At 40.7% G+C, this 12,324-nt stretch overlaps 1 protein-coding gene across 2 annotated transcripts in view; it reads left to right on the forward strand.

The window, feature by feature from the left end:
- Positions 1 to 273: 273 nt before the first annotated feature.
- Positions 274 to 12,324, forward strand: part of LOC128644187 (far upstream element-binding protein 2) — a 32,597-nt gene continuing 20,546 nt past the window's right edge. The window contains exons 1-4 of one of the 2 annotated variants that reach the window (XM_053696888.1): positions 274 to 421; positions 535 to 635; positions 768 to 968; positions 3,914 to 3,979. In XM_053696888.1, the coding sequence (XP_053552863.1) occupies positions 366 to 421; positions 535 to 635; positions 768 to 968; positions 3,914 to 3,979 (424 nt within the window). In that variant the 5' untranslated portion in view covers positions 274 to 365. The remainder of the gene's footprint in view (positions 422 to 534; positions 636 to 767; positions 969 to 3,913; positions 3,980 to 12,324) is intronic. The other variant, XM_053696889.1, reaches the window with a different exon arrangement.

Here is a 12,324-nt window from a genome sequence, read left to right on the forward strand (position 1 = left end):
TCCAAGAAAGAATTTATGCTTACCTGATTTCATGTTTTATTTTCTTACAGGTACTGTAATGCGTTAATGGGTTAATGCGTAATTCTGCACAGTGCAGAATTCTGTAACAAGTGACCCTAATAAAAATAAATTAAAAATATTTTTTTTTAACTTGTGCTTGTCCCCACACTCCTCAGGAGGCCATAAATTGGTTGCTGGTTTATTCTATTTGCAGCATTTTGATGTCTAGGTTACAAATTTATCCCCCCCCCCTCCCCCCACTACAAAAGCAAGAGGTGTTTAATCTAAATGAGGTGTTTTGTTTTCAACAGGGTCCTCTATGTCCTATTGGCCCAGGTCCTCCTGGTCCAGGTCCAGCTGGCCCCATGGGTCCTTTCAATCCCGGACCATACCCTCCTGGCCCCCCAGGGGCACCAACACAGTATGTATTGAGTGAGAAGGGCTCTCCCCCCCCCCCCCCCCCCCCCCCCCCATTGTTAAATCCCAAGATGCCAATTTGTCTTAATATTCTAAATGGCTTTCTTCCTTCTATAGCCCAGGCCCCCCACCTCCACCACCACCTCATCAATATCCTCCACAGGGGTGGGGCAGCACATACCCACAATGGGGACAGCCTCCAACTCAACATGACCCCAGTAAGTATACTGTGTTCTTGGATAGTTTTGCCAAGAGTACATGTCCTGCTTCATGCTTGTCCAATTTTTGCTTGTGGGATTTTTCTTTCTTTTTTTTTTTATATTTTTATCTAAATGGAATTTATATTGCAGCAAAACCTCCAGCCCCCACAGATCCCAGTGCTGCTTGGGCTGCATATTACTCACACTACTACCAGCAGCCCCCGGCTCCTGTCCCAGGACAACCGCCTGCTGTCCCTGTACCCCCACCCCAGGGAGAACCTCCTCAACAGCCTCCACCTGCCAGCCAGCCTGATTACACAAAGGCATGGGAGGAATACTACAAAAAGATGGGTAAGTCTTGTGACCAGCTATCTCAACGGTTACAACATCTGGGATAAGCATAATTTGATATCATGCAGTGTTGGATCCTTTTTGTAAAAACTGTCTTGTAATCTTCAGTTTTAAAGGAATATTAGACATTTAGACATTTTTACTGACTTATTCAGAGCCTAATGTGACATACACTGTAAATGGATGTCTGACTGACTGGTTCTGGACTAGTGCAATTTTTTGGATTTAATATAGGGTGTGGGTTATAATCTCCACTAGAGCTGCAACAAATAATTGTCATAATAGAAACTAGATGTCAACGATTCTCATAATCGATTAGTTGGTCTGTGCAACGCAAGCCGCTTCACTCTGATGAGCTCCTGCACATGGTATTGTATTTTATGGTTATGCCCTTAGTTTAAAGAACATCTATAGACTTTTTTTACTTTTCACTTTTTCAGGATAGTATAAGTTTACAACTACTCCTGGCTTATGTGCAACCCAGATATAATAGTCCATTATTTGGATTTTTTATATTAAATCCGGTGATTTAGGGACTATGCTTTGCATAATATAGTGCCAAGCTTGTTATTTACACTTAGCCCTAGATCGATTTATTATTTAATCGATGTGCACTATTATCTGTTTGCACAATTAACGGATTGCTTGCTGTTGCTGATTATATGTACTGTATAAATAAATGTGTAAGGCTTTGTCCTTTTAATATATATTCCTTAACACTTATATTTTTATTTTTTTATTTTTTTAAATAAATTGTGAAATGTACCAGATTCAACCTTTATAAGAATATATCTTATTTTTAGAGCGAACTAGATATTTTTCTCTAACCTTTGTTGCCAGATATTTAACATTGCATATAGATATTCAAGATATTTGTTAGAGTGAAGTCCAGGCTTACTGTATTGAGAGGCCCCTTGCCAAGGAGGAAAACCCTTTGCATTGGTGAAGAGCTAACACAGATAAATATCCTACTTTGGCGAAATTGGCAAAACCCTACTTATGCATCTCAAGCACCTCAACACCATCTGAGTGCCTTCTCTGCTGCAGGAAATATAGCTGCAAACAGAGAACCAGCCTTAGCCAGGAACATGTCTAGAGTTTTGCATTTCAATACAAAGTTTCTGAAAGAGTGAATAACAGAATGTTAAACAGTGACAGTCTACCTGTTTCTAGTTCTAACCCTTTTTTCAAACAGTTTGCGGTTTTGTTTTACTTAATTATAAAACTGCTGCTACTTAAAAATTGGACAAACAGTTGTGTTCATGTAAAGTTTTAGTCTGAAGTTTATATTTGTAACACTCAGTATGTGGATTTTATTTCAAATGTAGGAAACTATTAGTTTTTTTTTTTTTTAAATCTGATTAATCGAAAAAATCGTCCGATTAATCGATTAGGGCTGCAACTAACGATTATTTTCATAATCTCCACTAGTTTGTTTAGTAGCAAACCTAGCCATGTGCTCATCAGTGACTGTGTGAATGGCATGTCACATTATAAACGCCGAGTTCCCAGTCAAGTGGAACGATCAGAAAAGCCAAAATTAAATTAACACAAAGTGTAAAATTAAATTAGCACCAAAGTGCTGGAGTAGCAAAAATGAAGATTAGTATTGCATTTGTAACTATTCAATTACATTTTTTAGTCCTAGCTTGGCTGTATCAATTTGCACAGGTTTGTCCATATCCGCAAGTAAGTTCACTTGTGGCTATAGTCAACATATGTACAACATTCCCATATACATGAATGTGAACTTGTATGATTACTGTTACATATCCAATACTATAGCTAGCATAATCAGTTTGATAAATCTGCTCATGTACCATAGTGCGCACACTAATATAGTTTAGAAATCTAATATGGTTTCAGGTTGTAATGTTGGTATATATCTGCAATTAAGTACTGCATTGTTAAATGTGGCTAACGTTTTGTTAAAGATCTAATTTTGATACTTTTGAGCACTCCATCGGTTTAAAGCCGTTTTTCTTTTACAAGATGCGTTGAGTTTGTGGATTTCATCCTTGTGAGATCGCCTCCTGGTCAGCAGGAGGCGGCAAAGAGCACCACATCAGAGCTGTGTGTGTGTATATATGTGTGTATATATATATGTATATATATATGTATATATATATGTGTGTATATATATATATATATATGTGTGTATATATATATATGTATATATATATATGTGTGTATATATATATATATGTGTGTATATATATATATATGTGTGTATATATATGTGTGTATATATATATATATGTGTGTATATATATATATATATGTGTGTATATATATATATATATGTGTGTATATATATATATATATGTGTGTATATATATATATATATATATATGTGTGTATATATATATATATATATATGTGTGTATATATATATATATGTGTGTATATATATATATATGTGTGTATATATATATATATGTGTGTATATATATATATATGTGTGTATATATATATATATGTGTGTATATATATATGTGTGTATATGTGTGTGTGTGTATGTATATATATATATATATATATATATATATATATATATATATATATATATATATATATATATATATATATATATATATATATATATATATATATATATATATATATATATATATATATATATATATATTATCCTGTCCCTCCCACTCCAGTCATTCTCTTTGCCTGTGTTAGTGTAGGAAGAGGTAAAGTTAGGTGTTAGTTTAGATTCTTCAATCAAGAGTTTATTATTTAAAATGGTACTAGTGAGTGCTATTTTACTCAGGGTGTAGCCGCATTCCTTGTCAGCCTCTAGAGTAGAGCTACAGGTGGCTTTAAAGCAATGGGAACTGGTGGGATTCACCTCTCACTGTGACTCCCATACTGAGTGCTGCCCTTCAGTTGATGGTCTTAGCATATTTTAACTAAGACCCCGTGTGTCTCCACAGATCTTCAGGAGGGAACAAGAGGACCTCTCGGATGTGGGACTGATCATGCTGTCGTTCAGCTTGCAGGTACGTGCAGCTGTTATATTCTAGGACATTTTTTAACTCAGAAAAAGGGCTGTAGTTGGTGCCTATTTTATGGTGAGGGACTTAGACCTTCTGAAGCAAGGACTCTCCTTTAAGTACTGTGTACCACTTGAATCAAGGGGACTCTTGGGCGCGTAGTGGGTATTGATCACATAGTGAGACTGTTTAAAAGATGTGCTCCTACTGTGACGTGTTTAAGTTTAAGGCTGTTTAACACTGGGTACTTCATTCTGGAGCTCAGAGGCTCCGCTATGGACTGTGTACGTTTTTTTTTTTTTTTTTTTTTTTTTACTTCGGCAGTGTTTTAGTGTATTGAGCTCAAGTGCACTGTAGGAGAATATTTGAAAAAGATTCTGCAACATTTCCCTGGCGATTGTTATCAATCTCAGCCAAAGGTGCACTGTGTTGCCGCCCACGAGGGGCGGGTTTAGCTTTGCGCGTTTCAGACTGGATATGTCCAGAAGCGGTGCATTTTCTTCAGATGTCGGAGCCCAGCAGAGGTTGTTTTCCTGACGTCATCAGAGGTAAAAAGTAAATTTAATATAACCATGTTTCTTTCTCCAACATAGGTGTGTCCGGTCCACGGCATCATCCTTACTTGTGGGATATTCTCTTCCCCAACAGGAAATGGCAAAGAGCCCAGCAAAGCTGGTCACATGATCCCTCCTAGGCTCCGCCTTCCCCAGTCATTCTCTTTGCCGTTGTACAGGCAACATCTCCACGGAGATGGCTTAGAGTTTTTTAGTGTTTAACTGTAGTTTTTATTATTCAATCAAGAGTTTATTTTAAAATAGTGCTGGTATGTACTATTTACTCTGAAACAGAAAAGAGATGAAGATTTCTGTTTGTAAGAGGAAAATGATTTTAGCAACCGTTACTAAAATCGATGGCTGTTTCCACACAGGACTGTTGAGAGGAATTAACTTCAGTTGGGGGAACAGTGAGCAGACTTTTGCTGCTTGAGGTATGACACATTCTAACAAGACGATGTAATGCTGGAAGCTGTCATTTTCCCTATGGGATCCGGTAAGCCATTTTTATTACAGAAAGAAAAAAAGGGCTTCACAAGGGCTTTTTAAGACTGTAGACATTTTCTGGGCTAAATCGATTTATATATAAACATATTTTATACTCCATAGCCTTGAGGAATTATTTTAATCTTGGGAATTATGTAAAATAACCGGCAGGCACTGTATTGGACACCTTATTCTCTAGGGGCTTTCCCTAATCATAGGCAGAGTCTCATTTTCGCGCCTCTATTGCGCACTTGTTTTTTGAGAAGCATGACATGCAGATGCATGTGTGAGGAGCTCTGATACATAGAAAAGACTTTCTGAAGGCGTCATTTGGTATCGTATTCCCCTTTGGGCTTGGTTGGGTCTCAGCAAAGCAGATACCAGGGACTGTAAAGGGGTTAAATATAAAAACGGCTCCGGTTCCGTTATTTTAAGGGTTAAAGCTTCCAAATTTGGTGTGCAATACTTTTAAGGCTTTAAGACACTGTGGTGAAATTTTGGTGAATTTTGAACAATTCCTTCATACTTTTTCGCAATTGCAGTAATAAAGTGTGTTCAGTTTAAAATTTAAAGTGACAGTAACGGTTTATTTTAAAACGTTTTTTGTACTTTGTTATCAAGTTTTTGCCTGTTTAACATGTCTGAACTACCAGATAGACTGTTCTGAATGTGGGGAAGCCAAGGTTCCTTCTCATTTAAATAGATGTGATTTATGTGACACAAAATTTAGAGAAAAAGATGCCCAAGATGATTCCTCAAGTGAGGTGAGTAAGCATGGTACTGCATCATCCCCTCCTTCGTCTACACCAGTCTTGCCCACACAGGAGGCCAATACTCCTTACTATGCAACAATTAACGGCTGTAATGGATAATTCTATCAAAAACATTTTAGCCAAAATGCCCACTTATCAGCTAAAGCGCGACTGCTCTGTTTTAGAAAATACTGAAGAGCATGAGGACGCTGATGATATTGGTTCTGAAGGGCCCCTACACCAGTCTGAGGGGGCCAGGGAGGTTTTGTCTGAGGGAGAAATTTCAGATTCAGGGAAAATTTCTCAACAAGCTGAACCTGATGTGATTACATTTAAATTTAAATTGGAACATCTCCGCGCTCTGCTTAAGGAGGTGTTATCCACTCTGGATGATTGTGAGAATTTGGTCATTCCAGAGAAACTATGTAAAATGGACAAGTTCCTAGAGGTCCCGGGGCCCCCCGAAGCTTTTCCTATACCCAAGCGGGTGGCGGACATTGTAAATAAAGAATGGGAAAGGCCCGGTATACCTTTCGTCCCTCCCCCCCATATTTAAAAAATTGTTTCCTATGGTCGACCCCAGAAAGGACTTATGGCAGACAGTCCCCAAGGTCGAGGGGGCGGTTTCTACTCTAAACAAACGCACCACTATACCCATAGAAGATAGTTGTGCTTTCAAAGATCCTATGGATTAAAGGTTAGAGGGTTTGCTTAAAAAGATGTTTGTTCAGCAAGGTTACCTTCTACAACCAATTTCATGCATTGTTCCTGTCACTACAGCAGCGTGTTTCTGGTTCGATGAGCTAGAAAAGGCGCTCAATAATAATTCTTCTTCTTATGAGGAGATTATGGACAGAATTCATGCTCTCAAATTGGCTAATTCTTTCACCCTAGACGCCACTTTGCAATTGGCTAGGTTAGCGGCGAAAAATTCTGGTTTTGCTATTGTGGCGCGCAGAGCGCTTTGGTTAAAATCTTGGTCAGCGGATGCGTCTTCCAAGAACAAATTGCTTAACATTCCTTTCAAGGCCAAAAATAAACCTAATTTTCGTCCCTTTCGCAGAAACGGACCAGCCCCAAGTGCTACGTCCTCTAAGCAAGAGGGTAATACTTCTCAAGCCAGCCTGGAGACCAATGCAAGGCTGGAACAAAGGAAAGCAGGCCAAGAAACCTGCCACTGCTACCAAGACAGCATGAGATGTTGGCCCCCGATCCGGGACCGGATCTGGTGGGGGGCAGACTCTCTCTCTTCGCTCAGGCTTGGGCAAGAGATGTTCTGGATCCTTGGGCACTAGAAATAGTCTCCCAAGGTTATCTTCTGGAATTCAAGGGGCTTCCCCCAAGGGGGAGGTTCCACAGGTCTCAATTGTCTTCAGACCACATAAAAAGACAGGCATTCTTACATTGTGTAGAAGACCTGTTAAAATGGGAGTGATTCATCCTGTTCCTTTAGGAGAACAAGGGATGGGGTTCTACTCCAATCTTCTCGTAGTTCCCAAAAAAGAGGGAACATTCAGACCAATCTTAGATCTCAAGATCCTAAACAAGCTTCTCAAGGTTCCAAATGGAAACCATTCGAACAATTCTTCCTTCCATCCAGGAAGGTCAATTCATGACCACGGTGGATTTAAAGGATGCGTATCTACATATTCCTATCCACAAGGAACATCATCGGTTCCTAAGGTTCGCATTCCTGGACAAGCATTACCAGTTTGTGGCACTTCCGTTCGGATTAGCCACTGCTCCAAGGATTTTCACAAAGGTACTAGGGTCCCTTCTAGCGGTGCTAAGACCAAGGGGCATTGCAGTAGTACCTTACTTGGACGACATTCTGATTCAAGCGTCGTCCCTTCCTCAAGCAAAGGCTCACACGGACATTGTCCTGGCCTTTCTCAGATCTCACGGGTGGAAAGTGAACGTAGAAAAAAGTTCTCTATCTCCGTCAACAAGGGTTCCTTTCTTGGGAACAATAATAGACTCCTTAGAAATGAGGATTTTTCTGACAGAGGCCAGAAAATCAAAACTTCTAAACTCTTGTCAAATACTTCATTCTGTTCCTCTTCCTTCCATAGCGCAGTGCATGGAAGTAATAGGTTTGATGGTAGCGGCAATGGACATAGTTCCTTTTGCGCGAATTCATCTAAGACCATTACAACTGTGCATGCTCAGTCAGTGGAATGGGGACTATACAGACTTGTCTCCGACGATACAAGTAGATCAGAGGACCAGAGATTCACTCCGTTGGTGGCTGTCCCTGGACAACCTGTCACAGGGGATGAGCTTCCGCAGACCAGAGTGGGTCATTGTCACGACCGACGCCAGTCTGGTGGGCTGGGGCGCGGTCTGGGGACCCCTGAAAGCTCAGGGTCTTTGGTCTCGGGAAGAATCTCTTCTCCCGATAAATATTCTGGAACTGAGAGCGATATTCAATGCTCTCAAGGCTTGGCCTCAGCTAGCAAAGGCCAAGTTCATACGGTTTCAATCAGACAACATGACGACTGTTGCGTACATCAACCATCAGGGGGGAACGAGGAGTTCCCTGGCGATGGAAGAAGTGACCAAAATCATTCAATGGGCGGAGACTCACTCCTGCCACTTGTCTGCAATCCACATCCCAGGAGTGGAAAATTGGGAAGCGGATTTTCTGAGTCGTCAGACATTTCATCCGGGGGAGTGGGAACTCCATCCGGAAATCTTTGCCCAAATTACTCAATTGTGGGGCATTCCAGACATGGATCTGATGGCCTCTCGTCAGAACTTCAAGGTTCCTTGCTACGGGTCCAGATCCAGGGATCCCAAGGCGACTCTAGTAGATGCACTAGTAGCACCTTGGACCTTCAAACTAGCTTATGTATTCCCGCCGTTTCCTCTCATCCCCAGGCTGGTAGCCAGGATCAATCAGGAGAGGGCATCGGTGATCTTGATAGCTCCTGCGTGGCCACGCAGGACTTGGTATGCAGACCTGGTGAATATGTCATCGGCTCCACCATGGAAGCTACCTTTGAGACGAGACCTTCTTGTTCAAGGTCCGTTCGAACATCCGAATCTGGTCTCACTCCAACTGACTGCTTGGAGATTGAACGCTTGATCTTATCAAAGCGAGGGTTCTCAGATTCTGTCATTGATACTCTTGTTCAGGCCAGAAAGCCTGTAACTAGAAAAATTTACCACAAAATATGGAAAAAATATATCTGTTGGTGTGAATCTAAAGGATTCCCTTGGGACAAGGTAAAAATTCCTAAGATTCTATCCTTTCTTCAAGAAGGTTTGGAGAAAGGATTATCTGCAAGTTCCTTGAAGGGACAGATTTCTGCCTTGTCTGTGTTACTTCACAAAAAGCTGGCAGCTGTGCCAGATGTTCAAGCCTTTGTCCAGGCTCTGGTTAGAATCAAGCCTGTTTACAAACCTTTGACTCCTCCTTGGAGTCTCAATTTAGTTCTTTCAGTTCTTCAGGGGGTTCCGTTTGAACCCTTACATTCCGTTGATATTAAGTTATTATCTTGGAAAGTTTTGTTTTTGGTTGCAATTTCTTCTGCTAGAAGAGTTTCAGAATTATCTGCTCTGCAGTGTTCTCCTCCTTATCTGGTGTTCCATGCAGATAAGGTGGTTTTACGTACTAAACCTGGTTTTCTTCCGAAAGTTGTTTCTAACAAAAACATTAACCAGGAGATAGTCGTGCCTTCTTTGTGTCTGAATCCAGTTTCAAAGAAGGAACGTTTGTTGCACAATTTGGATGTTGTTCGTGCTCTAAAATTCTATTTAGATGCTACAAAGGATTTTAGACAAACATCTTCCTTGTTTGTTGTTTGTTCTGGTAAAAGGAGAGGTCAAAAAGCAACTTCTACCTCTCTCTCTTTTTGGATTAAAAGCATCATCAGATTGGCTTATGAGACTGCCGGACGGCAGCCTCCTGAAAGAATCACAGCTCATTCCACTAGGGCTGTGGCTTCCACATGGGCCTTCAAGAACGAGGCTTCTGTTGATCAGATATGTAAGGCAGCGACTTGGTCTTCACTGCACACTTTTACTAAATTTTACAAGTTTGATACTTTTGCTTCTTCTGAGGCTATTTTTGGGAGAAAGGTTTTGCAAGCCGTGGTGCCTTCCATCTAGGTGACCTGATTTGCTCCCTCCCTTCATCCGTGTCCTAAAGCTTTGGTATTGGTTCCCACAAGTAAGGATGACGCCGTGGACCGGACACACCTATGTTGGAGAAAACAGAATTTATGTTTACCTGATAAATTACTTTCTCCAACGGTGTGTCCGGTCCACGGCCCGCCCTGGTTTTTTAATCAGGTCTGATAATTTTATTTTTTTTAACTACAGTCACCACGGTATCATATGGTTTCTCCTATGCAAATATTCCTCCTTTACGTCGGTCGAATGACTGGGGAAGGCTGAGCCTAGGAGGGATCATGTGACCAGCTTTGCTGGGCTCTTTGCCATTTCCTGTTGGGGAAGAGAATATCCCACAAGTAAGGATGACGCCGTGGACCGGACACACCGTTGGAGAAAGTAATTTATCAGGTAAACATAAATTCTGTTTTTATAAGATATGAAGAGTCCAGAGTTCATCCTTATGGGATATCGCCTCCTGATCAGCAGGAGGAGGCAAAGAGCACCACAGGAGAGCTGTTTATATAGCTCCTCCCTTCCCTCCCACCCCAGTCATTCTTTGCCTGTGTTAGTGATAGAAAGAGGTAAAGTGAGGTGTTGGTTTAGATTCTTCAATCAAGTTTATTATTTTTTGTGTAGTGCCTAAGTGTGCTCCTTTGTGTCAGGGTGTAGCCTAGACCAGATCAGTCTTCAGTTTGCTAAAAAGAGAAGCATCTGGTTGCTTCAAAGCAAAGGGAACTGGAGGAATCCTATTTTCTCTGTGCCTCCCATGTGTGCTGCCCTTAAGATGATGGTCTTAGCATATTGCAACTAAGGCCCAGTATGTCTCCACTGTTCTACAGGAGGGAACTGCAGAACCTATTGAAGGTGGGACTGATCATGCTGTTCGTTCAGCTTTCAGGTATGTACAGCTATTTTATTCTGGGGCAATCCTAACTCAGAAAATGGCTGTAGGAATTACCTATCATGTAGGAATTAAACCTGATTTCATTTGGTGGTACAGGGTATTTCAAGGGATAATGTGAAATGCTATCTGTCAGTGTCACGTAGTGGGGCTAACTAGATTAATTTGGCTCCTACAGTGACTTTTATTTTATTCAGGGTGGTTGTTACGCTGGGGATTGCTGAGTAAAGCGGCTTTACTTCGGTCGAATGACCGTAATGTGTTAGCGTGTTTTTGTATTTGTTTGACTGTAACCAGTACTACTCACAGCAGTCACTTATTGATTTTTATTTGCGGCCATTTTTTATTCTGTTAGAGGCCTTTCTGATTGCTGGCCACGAGGGGCGGGGCTGGCTTTGCGTGCTTCAGACCAGATGCATCTTGAAGCCGCACTCCTCTGGCTGAATTTGCAGAGGACGTGTGTCCCGGATGCTTGTCGAGACTGCATGGTTACAATATTTAAAGCAGGCGGTCTTGAGCGTCTGGGTGTTTGACTGTGTGTCACTGTGGCGAGGGGGCAGGTAGGCGCCGCAGCGGAGCTGTGGCGAGGTGCACTGATTTACTCCACTTTTGTCAATAGATATAAGAGTAATTGAAAGACACAGAACGCTTCTAAGCAAATCAGAACGGTGTTTAGAGCACCTCAAACCCTAGTGTTTCTCCTATTTCCTCGGTTGAATGACTGGCGGAGTATAGGAAGTTGCTGGGTTGTCTCTGCATACTCCTGGTGGCCAGGTGTTGCATTCTAAAAAGTAATGAATGGAATCTTGGACTAATTTATCAGGTTTCTTAGAATATTTGTTTTTGGTTGACTGCCCCTTTAACTAAAAGTTTTGTATACAAATCAAGATGTAATGAAACTTTGCTATATATTTTCATTATTTTGCTCCTGCTTTGTGAAATTTGGCTCTGGAATTTGACGATTTTCTAACTCGAAAGGTGAAATGCAGCCTCTTGACTTCTCAGGGCTAACTAACACTGCTACAAATGTCCATAATTGGCTTTACCGATATTTTTAAAACTTTGTATTGTATGTTATACTGATATAGGACAATGGCTCGGATTGTCTGCATATTAAAGCCCAGATTGGCAACTCCAAATTAAGCAAATTAGATAGTTGAGCTACTGAAACAATTCTTTTTTTTTTTTTTTTTTTTTTTTTTTTTTTTTTTTTTCTTCTCATTTAGACTTGACTGATCATATAAAGCAACAGACCAGGGTTAGGTAAACCAATATACTTCTGCCTCTGTAGGTTATATAGAGTTTCTCTTGAATATTCTTCCCCCACTTACAGGGACATAAAACAAATTGGGATAGAGACAAAATATCATTTATATTTTACCTGCAAACTTATACTGCAGTGCCTCGCCATTAACCCTTTCTTTTTAGTTTCTGAATTGTAAATATCTAGCTCCCCCCCACACACACTTCCTTCTATGGCTGTATCTATATTGTTGTTTTGGTAGAATGCAAAAATGCATAGGAATGATCTGCTGGAGC

The sequence above is a fragment of the Bombina bombina genome, unplaced genomic scaffold (genome assembly GCF_027579735.1).
Source record: "Bombina bombina isolate aBomBom1 unplaced genomic scaffold, aBomBom1.pri scaffold_1437, whole genome shotgun sequence".
NCBI classification, from domain to species: Eukaryota; Metazoa; Chordata; class Amphibia; order Anura; family Bombinatoridae; genus Bombina; species Bombina bombina.